Source organism: Euleptes europaea, chromosome 15, assembly GCF_029931775.1.
Source record: "Euleptes europaea isolate rEulEur1 chromosome 15, rEulEur1.hap1, whole genome shotgun sequence".
Taxonomy (NCBI): Eukaryota; Metazoa; Chordata; class Lepidosauria; order Squamata; family Sphaerodactylidae; genus Euleptes; species Euleptes europaea.
The window spans coordinates 38,649,188-38,668,014 of NC_079326.1; the positions used below are offsets into that span (position 1 = coordinate 38,649,188).

General features: G+C 50.6%; 1 protein-coding gene across 1 annotated transcript in view; it reads left to right on the top strand.

Annotated features, from left to right (window-relative positions):
* The first annotated feature begins 219 nt into the window (after positions 1 to 219).
* Positions 220 to 18,827, top strand: part of GAD1 (glutamate decarboxylase 1) — a 51,385-nt gene continuing 32,777 nt past the window's right edge. The window contains exons 1-4 of the mRNA XM_056861042.1: positions 220 to 289; positions 4,508 to 4,570; positions 17,044 to 17,202; positions 18,140 to 18,382. Coding sequence (XP_056717020.1) covers positions 220 to 289; positions 4,508 to 4,570; positions 17,044 to 17,202; positions 18,140 to 18,382 — 535 coding nt within the window. The remainder of the gene's footprint in view (positions 290 to 4,507; positions 4,571 to 17,043; positions 17,203 to 18,139; positions 18,383 to 18,827) is intronic.

Genomic DNA, 18,827 nt, shown 5'->3' on the forward strand with positions numbered 1-18,827 from the left:
GTCCCCACCCCGCCTCCGGCAGCCGCCGCTTCCCGACGAGTTTAATCGCTTATTGTTGGCTGCAGGATCACTTCTTGACGATCGGGGGGAGAGAGAGACCCCTTTGCCCGTAAGGATCCCATCTCTAAATCCGCCTTTTCCTTTCCTTTCGCTCCAGCCAGAGATAGACCGACAAGGAAGCAACCTGGGCTGAAAGGGCTTGGGCTCGTCGGAACCTCCATGGCCACCTCGGACCCATCCTCCTCCAACGCCGCGCAGGATCCCAACACGGCGAGTTTGCGACCCACAAGTAGGTGCTTCGGTTCCTTTCTTCGTTCCCCCCCCCCCAAAAAAAAAACACGTCGAAAATGTGCATGCGTTGTCGTTTTTAAAACGGGGGCTTTCCAAGAAACGGTCCCCGTTCGTCCTGGAAAGGCGATCCGGCCGGGAGGTCCCGGTTTCGATCCCCGCTCGCACGTCTCGGGTTGCTTTGAGCCAAACCGACGTGGGGCCGGGACCGCTGACTCGCGTGTAGCGTGTGTGTGCGCGCGCGAAACGGGGGGGGGGAGAGAAGCCGAGGCAGCTGGCCAGAGGAGGCACATCGGAACCACCCCGACTCCAGTCGAGGAAGGCTTGGAGCTGCGGGGGGGTAGGGGGTGGGCAGGGCGACGGCGGCCGCGGATGGGTAGGGGAGACTCGGAAAGGCCTTGGGGGGCCGGCCGGCCGCGCCCGCCCCCTGCCCTCCCCCGCCACAGGAGCCCCAGGCCCATTTCGGAGCCATTCGGGACAGAGAGGGCCTCGTGGGCGAGGCGGGGTCCCCCCCCCGCCTCGCCCACGAGGCCCTCTCTGTCCCGAATGGCTCCGAAATGGGCCTGGGGCTCCTGTGGCGGGGGAGGGCAGGGGGCGGGCGACCTCCCCCCCCCACGCCGGGGGAGGGCTGAGGCGTCCGGCCGGCCCGCGCCCAGAAGGGGAGAGCGCCCCCCCCATGAAAAGGGCTGCTGAAGCGCGACCGCCCCGTCGGGGGGTGGTCAGCCGGCGGCTGCGAGGGGCGCTGAGGGGGAGCGGCCCGCGCGCCCCCCGCCCCGCTTCTTGGTGGCGCCTTCGGCCCTCCAGGGCGAGGGTCCCGGGGTGGCGCCAAAAGCCCCGCCTCGGTTCGTGGGGGGGGGGGAGTTCGGCACCCCCGGGGGGGCGAGGGGGAAACGTCCGCGTGGGGGGGGGGCGAGGGCTGGCCGAGGTCTGCTCCCCTCCCGGCCTGTCAGACCGGCCCCTCCCTGGGCGGGAAGGAGCGCTTGAGGGAGGAGGGGGCTTCTGCGCGCGCTTTTCCCACCCCCCAGCGCACGCGCGCCTTCGCCTATTGTTTCCCGACGGCTGGCGCGCGCCTGCGCTCCCCCTCTCCCGCCCCCCCCCCCCAGTGTCCGGCCGGCTGAAGCGCCTTTCGCGCGCCCCTCTCTGTGTGTGTGTGTGAATGGGGAGGGGGGCGGCGCGGGTCTTTCGCCCTCAGCCCTGCCTGTCACTGTCACGCTCCAGCCCGCCTGCTCCAGGAAGCCTCCCTCTCACCTGAGGCCCCCACCTGCCCGGCCCCCTCGCCTTGCTCGCCCGCCGGCCTCCCTGCCCTGTTTCCCTGCCTCCCGCCCCTAAGGCGCGCGCCCTCTGTCGCCCCCTGCAGGTGATTCTCATCCCCCCCCCAAAGACCCACCGCCGTGCTCGCCCCCCTCTCTTCGCGCCCTTTGCCAAAGGGCCCGGCGCGCAGAAGCCCTCTCCTCCCACCGGTGAGGCTGCCGTCCCAGCCACGCCTGTTTGGCAGGAAGCCCCCGCCAGCTCTGCGCTGGCTGGAAAATCCTGCTGGGAAAGCCAGTCCCCTGCAAGCCGACGGGACTTTCTTCCCGTTCAGGGATAGGGGGGCTTCCTGGATCCCTCTTCCTCTTGTTGTTCCTTCGCTTCCCGACCTGCAGGCCCAGGCTGACTGGGGGCTTGACGGACATCTGCCTACCCCGCCTTTCTCAGCGGACTGGAGGCGGCTTGCATGGCAGAAGTTAAAACGGCGTCTTCTTCAACGCTTTAAAAAATGCCGAGCGGCCATGACTGTCCCTGCCTGCCGACAAAATCGACTTGCCCAAGAAAAATCGCCAGGGCACCTGAGTAGCTCTGATGGGAAGGTGGGGCGTGTCTAGATCCCACAATACAGGGAAGGGGATCCCAAGCTCTTCCGTCTTCAGCCCCTGTTGCCAATTCCTTCCAGAGAGGCGGGAATCACACTGGAAGTTCAGCGGGCTTTTCACGGAAATCCAGGGGAAACAGGCCGACTTCTTCCTTTAAGGCGTTGCTACTGTTTAGTTACATAGGCATGGCCTTGCCTTAAACCTATTTCAGGACTACTATCCAGTTTTACTTAATGGGCCTCCTTCAGGGGCACAAAGGGACCCGGGCACGCCTTTCAAAGCTTCGGCAGGATCGGGGTTTCTTCCTAGTTGCATCCACGCTCTGTTCCCGTTAGGATTTGACTGAGTAACTCGCACAAGCGCGGCTACAAATATTTGGTGTTAAAAACGTGCCTACGTCCCATTCGCTACACTTCTAGAAGTCTTTTCGCTCCACCACGCGGTTTTGGTAGAGGAAATCGGAAAGCTTCCCAGAAGAAGAGTTGGTTTTTATATGCCGACTTTCTCCGCCACTTAAGGAAGAGTCAAACCGGTTTACAATCACCTTCCCTTCCCTTCAACAGACACCCTGTGAGGTAGGTAAGGCTGAGAGCAATCTAAAAGAGGTGTGACTAGCCCAAGGTCACCCAGCTGGCTTCATGTGTGGGAATGGGGAAACCAACCGGGTTCATCAGATTAGCCTCCGCCGCTCATGTGGAGGAGTGGAGAATGGAACCCGGTTCTCCAGATTGGAGTTCACCGCTCCAAACCACCGCTCTCAACCACTACACCACGCTGGCTCGCCCGCACCCTTTATTCTGTGGCTTAGGCGAGTCCTTTACCCCCTCCCTACTTTATCCCTATCCGGAATTTTTTATTTCATTTTTATTTTTCTTCTGCTTTGACGCCTATCTTTTCTGTCCCAGCTTGTAATTGCTGGAAAACAGATTCCACAAGAGAAGGCGTCGGACGCAGGTGGAGAAGGGAATTCTCACAGGCTCGGCGATTCTGTGTGGTGTGTGTGTGTGTGTGTGTGTGTGTAGGGACACGTACAAGGTCGCTGCAAATCTTTCCTTGGGCGCTGATTGAAGGTCACCGTCGCCTTCAGCACTTCGGGGGCTGGACAGCGCCGCGCGCGCTCGGCTGGCCGCCGGGGCTGGGCGGGGCATGAATGAGGGAGGGAATGAATGAATGGGGTCGGCTGGAAAGTGGGGACCGAGGAGACGTGAGAGGCATTTCAATGCGTCTCCCCCGACTCGTCAGTCCGGCTGCAGCCTAGCCATGCAAGCCCGATCATCTAGTCAAATACTATTTTTCACCCAATTAATTCCTGAACTCTTCCATGACCCCATTTCATGCCGGTTTATTTTTAAGCTGCCACTTTCTTGGAGACCTGCCAATAAATTATTAGGAGACAGGTTTCTCCCAGATGCCTCTTCCTCCTCCCTTCTTCATGATGGGAACCATTATGCTACTAATGTCGGGCGGGCGCACATACACTCATCCTGATGCTGGCCCCCACACCTATTCCAGCATTACCCCGAGACTCTCTGAAAAGGTCTCACCGTCTTAAGTCTGTCTTTACTACAGACTCACAAAAGCGTGTGTCTGTGATTGTTAATCAAGAGTGTGTAGAGGAACTTCCCGCAGAAACAGCTGTGAATGCATACGGCTTCTGCCCATTGAGATGGTACTGAGATTGTAGAAATTACATATACACATTCCTTGAGAGCTTGTGCAAACCTGGCCAGGGTAAGAGAGCTCGCAGAGCGAATGAAACAGTGTCTGACCCGCCAGGTTTTTCCAGCCACACATTTCTCAGACTGGGACGTAACAGAAGAAATCCCTGGGCCAAAGGATACTGCTATTTGCCGCGAATATACAAAGAAACGTTGAGCTAAAGTCTGTAATTCTCTTTCACAAGCACCTTTGCTAATCTGAAAGACACCCCCCTCCCGTAAAAAAAAGGGTCTACATTTCGTGGTGGTAGAGAATAGAACGGGAAACGAGTGTTTTGAACAGAGCAGGGAGCCGTTCCCACTCGCCTCAAGCACCATAGATCCACTTTTCCAGGGAACAATAGCAGCCAGCAACCCTGCGCTCTCCTTATGCCTGGGTTACCTTCTATTTTGCGGGCATTTGTCAAAGTACACACATAAGCGCCCAATTACCACCACCACCACCCACCTCCGCAAACAGAAGCCTACCAAACAAAGGTATTGTTAGGACAATCACCTTGGAAAATATTCTTTCTTCTCTGGACAGTATCTACGCCTCTTAACATTTGGTCTGCGCGTTAACGACTGCTTGGGCTGGGGGTGCGCTGACCGCTATGTTTTTGCATGCCTTAAACCTTGTGTGTATGTGTGTTCTCTCCTTCCTTCCTTCAGCCTATGACACCTGGTGCGGAGTGGCTCACGGATGCACGAAGAAAATCGGACTCAAGATATGTGGTAAGTGTAGACAAGTCCCCCCCCCCATGTAGCCTTCTTCAGTCTTCTCCCCCTCCCCCTTACGCTGCTTCCGCCTGGTTTAGAGTCCATAATCAGCCCCGAAGCGTTTTTTCAAGCCAGGAATGAAACGTTTAGGCTGGTTCACAAAAGAGCGCCCACCTCTTAGTTTTCAGATAAAGCAAGAAAAAGAAAAAAAGAATGCAATTGCAAAGAGCGGCTCCTTCTCCACCTCCACCGAGAGCTCTAACGAGGCTGCGGCCAGCAACAATCCTAAATTCGTTGCGGAGAAGAGCGCGGGGGGTGGAGGACTTGCTGGGTGGGCGGGTACGGTGAAAATCGTATTTCGGGTTGGTTTTCTAACCCGTTGAAGGCGCGCCGGGCTGTGCCATAGGCTCGCGCGCCACCTGCTGGCAGAAAGGCCAAACACACCACAAGCCTTTTTTTTAGGGGTTTAGAAATCCTAATCAGAGCATCTGTCTTCGGCGCAATAATTTACTGATTCGTTTGGGGATTTGGTTTTTTTTTTTTTGGGGGGGTGTTTGTTTTTAAATGACGTTGCCCTGCTGCTGCAGCCATGAAAACAGGCGGTAAGGCGAGACGGGTGCTTGCGCGACGCACCCAGCACCAATGTGTATTTCTGGAAGACCGCTTTAGTGTAGGGCGCGGGGGAAGGTGTGAAGGGAGACCAGGTGTGCTGCTGATCTAAGGTTGCAGGGAGAGGCGAGCGGAGGCGGCAGCTGCTCATCCCTGGGCGTCGGTGCTTTCGACAGGCGCGCATTTGGTCCCTGCGATTTCCTGGCCGCCGCGACGAAGGCGGGTCCGCTTTGTAACTCAGCCAAAAAAGCCGCTTCGCCTCCTGCGAGCCGGTCAAACCGCGGAGGCGAGCAGAAGGGGGTGTGGTGGCTGCGAGAATGGGAAGCTGGCGGGGGGAGAGAGAAGAAGGCGGCGGAGGGGAGCTGGGCGGCGGCTGCTTTGCCACCGCTCACTGTCTGAGATTTCTCAACCTTATCGGCCCAGAAAATACGGATCTCCTGGGGGAGGAAGATTAACGAGAGCCTTATTAAAGAGCCATTCGTCAGCCTGCTGCGGCCGGGAGATAGGCGCCGGCAGGCTGGGAAGGAAAGGCGCGAGCAAGCAAACAACGCCCTGAGATTGCAGCCGGCCGCAGCGAGAGATTCATTTGCGGATAACGAGCCCTCCTGCCTCCCCCACCACCCCAGGTTTCTTTAAAACGCCCTCCCGGCCCAAGTCGGGGGGCCCTCAGAGCGCAGCCGAATCGATGGCCGCTTTTGGAAAAGAAAGCGCAATTCGATCCAGCCCGCCCGTCCTTTGTAACATTGAATTAGCCCGATCCTACTCACGGAGGAAAGAGTCCCGTTGACAGTAAACCCCAAGTAGCTGGACCTCCAAGGGATTTACTTATCAGCAAATAGCCATAGGAGAGGGCTGTAACAATAATACACTTATCACACGAAGCTGCCGTATGCTAAATCAGACCCTTGGTCCGTCAAAGTCAGTATCGTCTACTCAGACCGGCAGCGGCTCTCCAGGGTCTCAGGCAGATGTCTTTCACATCACCTACTTGCCTAGTCCCTTGAACTGGAGATGCCGGGGATTGAACCTGAGACCTTCTGCATGCCAAGGAGATGCTCTACCGCTGAGCCACGGCCCCTCCCCACTAAACAAGAGGAATATAGCTGGAGCGCGAAGGTGGATGCAAAGCCAAGGAAACAGCCCCTTCCGATTCGAATTCTATGTGTTCGATACACGGGAATCCGGATTGCGATGTGTCTTAAAGCGCCCACGCTTCCAATTCCTTCATCCTTGGCCAGACAGACGTTGCCTGGGAGTCGAAGCGGTGTTATTCGCTCCGCTTTCTCTTCTATAAATAGCTCCTGATCTACGCTTAACGGGCCATTTCCCTGCTGGTCCCTTCGGGGGCTGGAGCGCTGAGTGTTCCCCCTCCCCCATATAATCGTTTTAATTTAGCCCGGCAAGCAGAACTGATAGAGTAACGCACCACTGGCTGGGGGTTGCTAGACTACCAGGGTGGGGGCGAGGGCGGCCCTTGAGCCCAGCCGGTGGGACGCTGCCCTGCAATTCTCTACTCGCTCACGCCCCCCCCCCCCCGGGCTGGCACCCTTTTCCAGCCTGACACAAATGTAACCCAGCAAGCGCTTTCCTGAGCACCAGAGGCACTGAGATGGACGTGCACGGGAAAACCCAACCCAATTACGAATAAAAAAGCGAAATTCCGGAATCGGAGCTGGTTTCTGGTCCTCTCCGGTCCGCACGCAACCCACCTCAGTCCTCTCTGTGTTGAACCCAACCCGCTGGACTGATACTGTGTCGTTAGATCGATTCACTGCGCACTTGAGCCGTCCAGGTTAGGTGGGGGGAACCCAAGAATGTGTCCGCTTCAGTGGCTTTTGAAGCGCGCCGATTCGGTCCCTTAAAACAGATTATTTTTGTCGGAGGGTGGCGGTGGCTTGTATGTGTTTTTTTTTGTGGGGGGGCTGGGGTTTTGAGCGTTCATCATGGCCGGTCGCAAGCCATAAATATGGATGTCGACCGCTCCCTGAGCCTCCTACACTAGAGGTGAACTCTTTTAACCATCAAGCCGTGCTTATGCCGCTAGCTCTTTTGGAGAGCGGATGAGAAATGCAAACAACATCGTTCTTAAAACACATTTGCTTGTTTCTAAGAATGGGCAGGGTAGAGATTCGACTATCTTCGGTTTAATTCTCTTTAGCAAGCAACCCTCCGCAGTTGTGCTCAGAAGTAAATCCCATTTTAGTCAGCGGGGCTTACTCCCAGGAAAGTTAATTGCACTGATATACACACGCACACCCAAATATCCCTTAGCGGTAAATGTAATGGGAAAGCAGATCCTGTTTGCAAAGGGAGCCGAGCAGAATTCCTTTGTTCCAGCAGGAGTGGAAATTCAAATGTTAAAGACCCTGCAATTTTTAAGAGGATTTGTTACTCCGAGAGAAATCCACGCAACCCCTCCCCTCTAGCTGTGTAACCTCTGCCTTGTGTCCAGCACTTTAAAAGTCCGGTTGCGGCCCATTAAACCGCTTTCGAGTGGATTAACCGAAGCGCTTGATAGCCAATTAGCCAATCAAAGCAAACGTTACAGTACCTCGTGTCTCAAGGGCCATTTATGCATGGGACGTTTTGCCTTGGATTTGCCACTCTTTAGATGTACATTTTCCCCATCCAAATTCTCAAAACTCAACAATAAGCCCCCCCCCCATGCAGAGTTTTGAGAATTTGGATGGGGGAAAATGTGCATCTAGAGAGCAGCAAATCCAAGGCAAAACCTCCCGTGCATAAATGGCCAAGGAAACCTAAAAGAGGAAAACAACAGGGACAATTTCAACCTTTTTTGGGGTGGGTGGGGGCGGGAGGGGCAGATGGCACATGCAATTCTGCATCTCATTTCTCCGGTCGAAAAATCTTATTATTCTCTCGAAAAACTGCTCTGTAAAATCTAAAGGAAGGAACTGAACGATTATTGATCTTGATTTCATGTAGCGATGCAGCCAAGCCGATTTACAGGGCAATCCTGCACCCACTTACATGGGAGAAAGCCCAACTGGATACAATGGCACTTACTTCTGAGTAATCCTGCATAGAACTGAGTTTACTGTTTTAGGCCATTTCTGCATGGGAGGTTTTGCCTTGGATTTGCCGCTCTCTAAATGCACATTTTCCTTATCAGAATTCTCAAAACTCCGCATGGGGGCTTAATTGTTGAGTTTTGAGAATTTGGATGGGGAAAATATACATCTAAAGAGTGGCAAATCCAAGGCAAAACCTCCCATGCAGAAATGGCCTTACTGACACAAGTACATTTGTTCCAGTGATTGATCAGCAAGAGGACTAGCCGCTTTGTTTGGGGGGGGGGACTCCCGAAGGGCTTTAGGAAGGAGAAAAAAAGAATAATTTCTTGGCAGGACCAGTCCCTGCCAAGGGACTGAGGCAGCCGTGTGTAACACCTGCTTGTGGGGCTATAGCAGCGCCCCATCCCGAGAATTAGCCCTGAAGATGTGCATTGTGGATGTTAGTGGGTTGTAAGGAAAAACAAATTAAATATCCAATTGCCCCTTAAAGACACGTTTATCTAAACAGGAGCTTTCCTGAATCACACAGCTCACTTGTTGAGATCCTGCTTAAAGGAGAGGGGAGGGATCATACAGGGGGAGGAGTTAAGGCAGAGTTAAGGCTCAGCTCTGAGCCTCTCAAGGGTAAATCTGGGTGGTGGGGACAGGTAGAAAGATTAGGTCATAAAGCCTCCAGGTGGGAACTAACTGCCTGTGTGTCTGGAACAGAATAACAGTCACAAATAACTTTAATGAGAGAGGTCAGGGGCTCAAACAGAAAAGCAAGGTGATCAATGTAAGAGAAACTGTACAGTTGTTGGTATAAAAGTATAGTGTGGTTAAATATGGGTTTGTGTGTTTGATTCCCCACTCCTTCACATGAGCGGCAGACTCTAATCTAGTGAACCGGGTTTATTTCCCCACTCCTCCACATGCAGGCTGCTGGGTGACTTTGGGCTAGTCACAGTTCTCTCCGAACTCTCTCAGTCCCACCTTCCTCACAAGGTGCCTGTTGTGGGGAGAGGAAGGGAAGGCGATTGTAAGCAGCTTTGAGACTCCTTAAAGGTAGAGACTAGCAGGTTGTAAAAACCAACTCTTCTTCTTCTTTGTTATTTTGCCATCAAGTCACAGCTGATTTATGGCAACCCCGTGTGGTTTTCAAGGCAAGAGGCCAATAGACGTAGGTTGCCATTACCTGCCTCTGTGCCAGGACCCTGGACTTCTTTGGTGGTCTCCCATCCAAATTCTTGCCAGGATTGACCCTGCTTAGCAGCGGAGATCTGAGGAGACTGGGCTAGCCAGGGCTACTCAGGGCAGGGCTGTGGAGTTGTTAGAGACTGTAACAAGTAGGGAAATCCGAGTCTCTGTTTAAACCAGATTGACATACAGTATTTAATTTCTTGATGAGTTCTCAGACAAGGACTGTCCTCTTTTTGAAACTACGCTTTACTCTTAAGTAAGCGCACAAAGTTTTACAGGATTGGTAGGCATACAGAACAAAACCCAACAGAGTAAGTCAATTAAAAAATGGATGTTCAACATTCTTGAATTGCACACAACTCTCTTTCGGAATATCTAAAAGTATACAACAGAAAAAAGCAGACCACTACCCAAAAGCACACACCCTTCCAATCCCAGTTCTGAAGAAGTGAGCTGTGACTGACCCTGCAAAATTTCATACCCTGCCAGAAATCTTGTTAGTCTTGAAGGTGCTACTGGACTATTGCTCTTGTATATTCTCATCTCTAAGTAATCTTTTAAAGAAAAAGACCTGGAAGGTTTAAACGACTGCTAATTAAAAGTTTACACAACCGTTCATTGAAAGCCCTGTAACATGAAATGTGGTGTTGGAGGAGAATGTTACGGATTCCGTGGACTGCCAAAAAAACAAATTAGTGGGTTATAGATCAAATCAAGCCTCAACTGACCCTAGAAGCTAAAATGACTAAACTGAGGCTATTGTATTTTGGTCACGTCATGAGATGACAAGAGTCACTGGAAAAGACCGTCATGATAGGAAAAGTTGAGGGCAGCAGGAAAAGAGGAAGACCCAACAAGAGCTGGATGGACTCAATAAAGGAAGCCACAGCCTTCAGTTTGCAAGATCTGAGCAAGGCTGTCAAAGATAGGACATTTTGGAGGACTTTCATTCATAGGGTCGCCATGAGTCGGAAGCGACTTGACGGCACTTAACACACACACAACATGGGATTAAGTTTCCTGACCCACAAAAACTAAAGCAGAGAACGTTTTCAATAAGGCATAGAAGAAATAAAATGAAATGGGACTCCAGTGCCACCCTGAAGACTAACAAAATTTCGTGTGGCACTATAAACCAGTTAGAGCTCAGGTCAAAGCACTGACATGCATTTATAAACACGACCGACGATGTGTTTCCTTTTAATCGGTGTTGGATTCCTAAAGTAAAGTGCAGTTTGGTGCTTTCGGGTATGAGGCACAGATTTGTCTTCTGTATCTTACATTTATTAATGCAAAGCAATGAAAATATTCTCCGCTTTCTTTCTTTTTCTTTCTTTTTGTTTAAGTGTGCTAGTTGCTAGGAAGTCTCTTTTCATTTGAAGGGAAATAGAGTGGACAGTAATTTATTCTCTGCTGTTTCTAATGCCCCCCCCCCCGCAGGATAATTCTTACTTTAAATAACCCAACCACGTTTGCGATTCTTCTAGTTGAGTGCATTTGTCCCCCTAACAACCTTCATGAAAATCTAACACCCCACCCCCTACGCAGACCTGCTCTGCAATTTTTATCACCCAGTTTGGCCAATCAGAATCCAGCGAACCAGCTGTCATGGACTGAACTCTCCTAATGGGCTGTGATCCCCCTGATGTCATAAGAGGTGGGCATAGCTTTATCCAATGAGAACGCCACCAAGTTCTACCAGCATTTCTACCTAAATTCCAACCGGTGACAGTTCACAGAAATTTGCTCATAGGTTGACAGCAGGTGGTTCCCAGAGCTCATAGTGGAATGTGGTCATCCTCGAAGTCTAAGCATGTTGACTTGGAAGCCCCCACTGACTACATTCCCATCTGGAAATTTATGCTCCTGGTCTTCGAGGGTGCAGCAGATAAAAATTTAAATGTAGGACAAACTATAACCTCCTTTCGAAATAAGTAGCTGGAAGCCCCACGCTTGAAATACGCCTTTAGGAGGAGGAAGAAGAGTTGGTTTTTATATGCCGACTTTCTCTACCGCTTAAGGGAGAATCAAACCGGCTTACAATCACCTTCCCTTCCCCTCCCCACAACAGACACCCTGTGAAGCAGGTGGGGCTGAGAGAGCTCTAAGAGAGCTGTGACTAGCCCAAGGTCACCCAGTTGGCTTCATGTGTGGAAGTGGGGAAATCAACCTGGTTTAGCATCCGCTGCTCATGTGGAGGAGGAGTGGGGAATCAAACCCGGTTCTCCAGATCAGAGCCCACCACTCTTAACCACTATACCACGCTGTTTGCTCTGCAATGTGACAGATCAGTGCATAAATTCGGTGGGCTCCCAGCTCATTCGAAAGCTTGCCTGGAAGCGCTGCCCTACTCTCTCGGAACCCATTTCAGGATGATTTGGCCGAGTGGTCCTTAGTGGCTAGTCCCCGGTGAGGCAAAGCGCCACCGCTCCTTCCATGTTCCAGGAGCAGCCCCTTCTCCATCCATTCCCGGGCAGACTCTTCCTGGCTTTGACCCAGGGTTGTTCACTGAGGACACCCTGGTTTATATGAAAGCCTGGAGACTAACATTCTGACCATTTATGGATGGGAGGTTTGGCCTTGGATTTGCCGCTCTCTAGATGCACATTTTCCCCATCCACATTCTCAAAACTCAAAAAATAAGCCCCCATGCAGAGTTCTGAAGATTCGGAAATTAGAAAGAGACAGGACTTTCTATTGCTAACATGGAAGGTGCGAAGCAAAGACCGGAGCCTCAAGGAAATGTCTGTCCTAAGAAGTCTTACGGGGGAACCACAAAGAAGACATTCCTAATCTGGAATGCTCATGTGTGTGGTTGGGGGGGATCTCCCCTTCCCATTTCATTACGTTTTACCCCTTCCTTATTAATATTTTCACTTACTCTTTTATACCTTGCCTCGAAAACCATTTGCTTCCATTTTGTTATGCCCCGTAAAAGCCAAATCAAGACAGATTAGCTTCCTGGAAGGGGAAAAAGACAGAGACCGTCTACTGTAAAATAATTGCCTAATTTGTCCCCTTTACTTCAACATCGCTAAGATGCAACAACCTGGTTAACTTTATTAGCTGAAGATTTACTGATATATCATCCTTAGAGGTTCAGTTTCTTAAAAAAACAAGAATTGATTTAATTTGTAAAGAAAAAGAGTGGCTGCGGTGGTGGGGATACTGTTGACAGTAAAAACTAGATCTTGCTTTAATTGAGTTTTCTGGAAGTCGAAGCTTTCTGGTTTAAGTCTGGGTTAAGTCGCAGCCAATTTAGGGCGACACTATAGGGTTTCTAGTGTAAGAGACCAACAAAGATACCTCACCATTGCCTGCTTCTGCAAGAGACCTTGGACTTCCCATCCAAATGCTAACCAGGATCGACCCTTCTTAGCTTCTGGGATGTGGTGAAAATTGCTAGCCTGGGCCATCCAGGTATCAGATTGCCTTGCCAAGAAGCTACCAAAAATTTCGTGGACTTTTTTCACTTTGTCATGGCTATTAAGGGCAGCATCCAGCCATAACCCAGGGCTTCCCCCCTCTCCACACACCTATTACCTCTCCTCCCCATCTGTGACTCTCTCTTTCTCTGTGTGTCATAAGAACATAAGAAAGGCCATGCTGGTTCAGACCAAGGTCCATCAAGTCCAGCAGTCTGTTCACACAGTGGCCAACCAGGTGCCTCTAGGAAGCCCACAAGCAAGACGACTGCAGCAACATTGTCCTGCCTGTGTTCCACAGCACCTACTATAATAGGCATGCGCTCCTCTGATGCTGGAGAGAATAGGTATGCACCATGACTAGTATCCATTTTGACTAGTAGCCATGGTTAGCCCTCTCCTCCATGAACGTGTCCACTCCCCTCTTAAAGCCTTCCAAGTTTTACACTCCAGCACATTTAATTCTGCTTTCAACCCGGTTCACCAAATTAGCGTCCGCCGCTCATGTGGAGGAGTGGGGAATCAAACCCAGTTCTCCACATCAGAATCCACCGCTCCAAACCACCGCCCTTAACCACTACACCACGCTGGCATGATTGAAGATCTTACTCCCCCCCCCCTTCCTGCAGCCAGCGCAAAAGTCTACATTGTAAAGTTCCTTATAAATCTGTTCTATGGCCCTGAGAAACAGTCCTGTCTCCCCCAGAGCAATCCTAAGCAGGTCTGCTCAGAGGTAGATCCAGTTTTATTCAATGGGGCTTACTCCCGGGAAAGTGTTTGTAGGATAGCAGTCGTGGAGTGCGTGGCGGTTCTCTAGGAGTCGGGCGGAGGGGGGCTCTTGGATTTCTGAGCAGCTCTCGTGAAGACCCAGGACTGCAGAAGCTGCCAGAAAAGGTGGCTTTCCATGTGGGGACCTGAGTGGAGTGGAAGTGGCAAGGGGGAGACAGAAACGAGGGCTTGGGATGGCCTGATTTCTGCACGCAAGTCTTTCCCTGGGACTGACAAGCTGCCTAAGCAGACGCTCTCCGCCTCCTGTTGGCAGGACTCCAATTGGTTTCAGCCAGGCTGGATTGCGCCCCAAGGCAAGCTATCCTCTACAACATGCACTGCCCCTGGAACATCCACCGACCCTTCCTCCATTTCTCAATGTCTTGTTCACTTCTTAAACAGCAGCCCGGTGTTTGGTTTTAATTTCCACTTTTGCAGGACCCTCCAAAGTGTTGGACCTAACCATTATGGCAGATAAATACATCCCAGGGACTGGAGAAAGACCGCAGCCTCTTCCGAGGGATTTTTTGCCCTCCTCTTAAACCTATTTGTTTTGATCTAAATTCTTTTGACGTTGAGAGAGGGAGGGAACCACGTTCCAAACACGAACAGGCTTTTTGGAAGCAGAAAGCATCCTTGCAATAGAGGGGTGGTCCATTGAAGCCCTTGGCCTAGTACCAGTGACATGTTACCATGGAAACTAGGAGCAAAAGCAAACCAGAAACCTTCGACGCAATGGCCTGCAGGAGTGACCGATACATTGTGGATTGCAAAATAGAGGCATTGACCCAGATTTCAAGGAGACCTTCCTACAATCAAGTAGCTGGATCACATGTAACGTTTATTCGAATATAAATCCAAATGAATTCAAGAGAATTTTCTTCAAACTGAGTGTGCCGAGGTTTACAGGCATAAGCATGCAAATGGAAGACCCATTTTAACTTTCTGGGAAAGGCAAGGTTGTATGGACCAGTTTCAGCAAAAGGGTTTACGTCACTGGTACTTCCTTTTCCCTGTTTGTCTTCCCTGGGAGGTAGGGTCGCAAACTCCAGGCTGGGACATTCCTGGAGATTTGGGGGTGCCGCCCGGGGAAGGCAGGGTTTGGGGAGGAGAGAGACTTCCGTGGGTTATAATACCAATGAGTCCACCCTCTAAAACCACCATTTTCCACAGTGGAATTGATCTTTGCAATCTGGAAGTCTCGAGGCTCCGCCTGGATGTTGGCAACCATAAGGAAGTCTCAGTAAACTTGCAACCCTGTGCAAACTTCCTTGGAAGCCCCAGGGGAGGGGCTGTGGCTCAGTGGTAGAGCCTCTGCTTGGCATGCAGAAGGTCCCAGGTTCAATCCCCGGCATCTCCAGTTAAAGGGACTAGGCAAGTAGGTGATGTGAATTAGACCTCTGCCTGAGACCCTGGAGAGCTGCTGCTGGTTTGAGTAGACAATACTGACTTAGATGGACCAGGGGTCTGATTCAGTATAAGATGTGTTAATGTGTGAAGTTATCGAACAAAGTAACACCTCCTTGTACTGGGAATTTTTAAAAATGTAACTTCAAAATCTGGGGCTCCTCACCCATGCCTATTGAAATGTCTCTTATTTCCTTTATAAGATTTGAATTTTTCATAACATTTTACCCTGTATTACCTGTATTTCATGGCCCCTTGATCTCTCTGCTTATATTTTCATCCCCCTATATAACATGTTTGTCTAGTGAGGATCTGTTCACTGGAGTGGGCTCTAGTTCACAAAAACAAAATACCAAACTTGCACTAGAATAAATTGTTGTTAGTTGGTAAGGTGCTGCTACTATTTAGGCTGGAACAAAACAGGCCTTACTTTTGAGCACAGGATGGGCTCATTACTGTCCTCTCTCTCTCTTCAAAATCTTACCTGTGTGAACACAGGGGCAGAGTGGTAAGCTGCAGTATTGCAGTCCAAGCTCTGCTCACGTTGGTTTTGTTGGAAACTCTGCCCTTTCTAGGACGGTGTCACTTGCCTGCACATTGAGAGGGGGAACTGACCACAAAGTCAGATAGATAGACAGGACAGGGGAAGGTCATCTCTAGTTACACCTTGCCCTCATTTCCTACCCCTTTGATGTTTAGAGGATGTCTTGTCAGGGAAACCTCCCCTCTCTCTCTCTCTTTTCCCCTTTGCCCATCATCGAAGCAAGACCTAGGAGCCGGGCGCTCAGCACGCATCCAGGCCTTCCCACCCCAAGATGGCGTGGAAGGCAGATACCCTTTTATACCCAGAGAATTAGTAAGTTAGATCAGAATAGAGAACCCTTGTTTGTCCTTTCCTATCCAATGTGTATTTCAACAATAAATGTTTCTTAGTTTGATTAGAGCAAACAACTGCCCCCTTTTTATTTTCACTCACGCACACACGCTTAGCTTCTGCTGCAGCTAAGCTTAAGGCACTCTGCTAAATACCGGAATATCCACACGATAGATATTCCAACAGGTTTCAGATAGCCATCTCAAGGTTGACTCAGGAAGAATCAAACCGGCTTACAATCACCTTCCCTTCCCCTCCTCACAACAGACACCCTGGGAGGTAGGTGGGGCTGAGAGAGTGTGACTTCCCAGGGTCACCCAGTGGCTTTGTGTTTAGGAGTGGGGAAACAAATCCAGTCTACCAGATTAGCCTCCGCCCTCATGCGGAGGAGTGGGGAATCAAACCCAGTTCTCCAGATCAGATCCCACCGCTCCAAACCACCGCTTTTGCTCAGGGTCTCTCTCTCTTATAACACAAAACACTGGGCTCTGGAACAGCAGCAAAAGACATCTCCAGGGCCAACGTTTCTTGGAGGTGGTGTCCTGATCGACATTCTGAAGAGACATATCCTCTGGTTTAATCAATGAGGGCTGAAGAGAGAGAATCTGACACCTGCCCCAGTTTTCGTCCAGCAGCTCCTTTTACTGCCTGCTTTCTAAAGCCCAACATTTCGCCTCTGGGGTGGAAAGAGAAGGATGGGTGGGGGGGACAGGTTGGCTGCCATAATTGCATTGACTTGTCCTGAACTATCTTCTTTCCGGTGGCTGATTACTGGAGTGGAATCTGTCTGATCGACTTAATAAGGATTTACCACTGCACTAACCGACACACAAAAAAGTGGTGTGGGTATGGGGGGGTTGGTTTTTGTGTGTGTGTGAATTTGTGCCTGGCTGGCTTTTTGCAATTGACTTCATTTGAGTGCTCTCTCCTCCAGGCGAATTATTTTTCCCTATAAATACTGTTCCTCCCTGACCTCATTAGGGCAGATCCACCAGAATCAGCCCTACATTGAACGGGATCTGGCCAGGCAAGCAAAGAGGGTGGGGCAGTGGCAGGCAGGCTATTGCCTTGCCTGTGACTGTGTCCGCAGCGATTATTTTCTGCTACTAAAGGGCTCATTTGTTTTAGCCAAGATGCTGGGAAGCGAGAACAAATCCCCTCTGACCTGTGCACCTTGTAATAATGATGTAGGGTTCTTGCAAAGGAATAACAGCCTGGAAGACAAAAGCCGCTTGGTGAGCGCACTCAAGGAAAGGCAGTCGTCCAAGAACCTGCTGGCCTGTGAAAACAGCGAGAAAGAAGTCAGGTTCCGGAGGACCGAGACAGACTTCTCCAACCTCTATGCCCGGGGTAAGCCATCTCTGTTCTGCTTTCTCTTGTACATCCCCCTTTCCAGGGCTTTTGAGTCAGGGCTAGGCCTGCCTGCAGCTCCCCAACCCTTTGGTGTCTAGAAGTACCAGCTACATTCCAGTGATGATGGTGACATGTGTGTGTGTATGAGTGTGACAGCTCAGCAGGGGAAATACACTCTGTGCATGACCAGATGCTCAAACCACAGTTAAAGGCATAGCTGAGCATTGGAAACAGAGAAAGAGAGGGTTCTGGACGAAGGTTGCCAATTGCTTTTGATCTTGGGCTTCTAATGCAGGCATGCAAATAAGAATTCAGCAAGCCATGTTTCTTTTCACGGAATGGGGATGGGGCAGAGAAGACTCCCTTCCAAAATTTCTCCTCGTCATGCAGACTGTTAAAAAGTTCAGGAGCTGCACAAGAAATAAAAGTTGACAACCTTGTAGGGTATTGGGACAAACTCAAGAGAGATGATCCTATGGCATACATTTGAGGGCTACTTAACTATAGGCACAATATGAGTGGCTGAAGAAGGGGTTAGTATTCCACATCGCTTCCTTGCATGCTTTTGGGTGTAGAGAGAATTCCCAGTCTGCCATAGTGATAGGGGCCATGGACACACACTGGCATAGTCGGTGTTAAGTAATCCAGAGACCCACACCCTGACTAATATTAATAATCCTTAACACAGATCCAAAGCTCCACACATCTTATAAACATGCACTGAGACAACTGGGAAACCCCACCCATTTACCATTTTAACTATGCTGTTTTTCCAAATCCATCCACTTAAAGGTAACTAATCTATGTTTGACAGTCAAGAGTACGATCTACGTTTGCAAGATGCTTGGAAAAAGAGAATGAAGAGGCAGGGAGGAGCTAAAGGAATTTCCTGCTGCCCCTTAAGAGTGATTGCGTTTGTTGGTCCATTTCTTAGATTTGCTGCCGGCCAAGAATGGAGAGGAGCAGACGGTGCAGTTCCTACTGGAGGTGGTGGACATTCTCCTGGCTTATGTACGGAAGACCTTTGACAGGTCCACCAAGGTGCTGGATTTCCACCACCCACACCAGCTCCTGGAAGGCATGGAAGGTTTCAACCTGGAGCTTTCTGACAACCCAGAGTCACTTGAACAGATCCTAGTAGACTGTAGAGACACGTTGAAATACGGAGTCAGGACAGGTGAGCGATTTCTTTCAGCTTTGCAGGAAACTAGGGGTAGAGACATTGCAAGGACCATTCCCAGGGGTATTGAACTGCATGTGTGAAGCTATGAATGTACAGGGAAAGTTATTCTGTGTATGCATCCTTGGCTTGCATGATGGAAGGAGGGACAGCTGGAAGAAACTTCTGAGTCCTCTTTGAAACTACACAATTTGTGGCACTACTTTAATATGAATTCTACGCAAATATAGAACCTCCTCCACCTGGGCTGCTGAGAACCTGAGCATTATGAGAACTCCTTATTTAGGTAGGCCTATGTGGGTCGAGGGTGGCTACACTCTGAATTAATTTGCAAACAGACAATGGATTTGCATAGTATTTTGCTGTGGTTGATTTTTATACCTTCTATTGCTATAGCGGCATTATTAACACAGGTCCATGACCGACAAGCTGAGGGATTCAT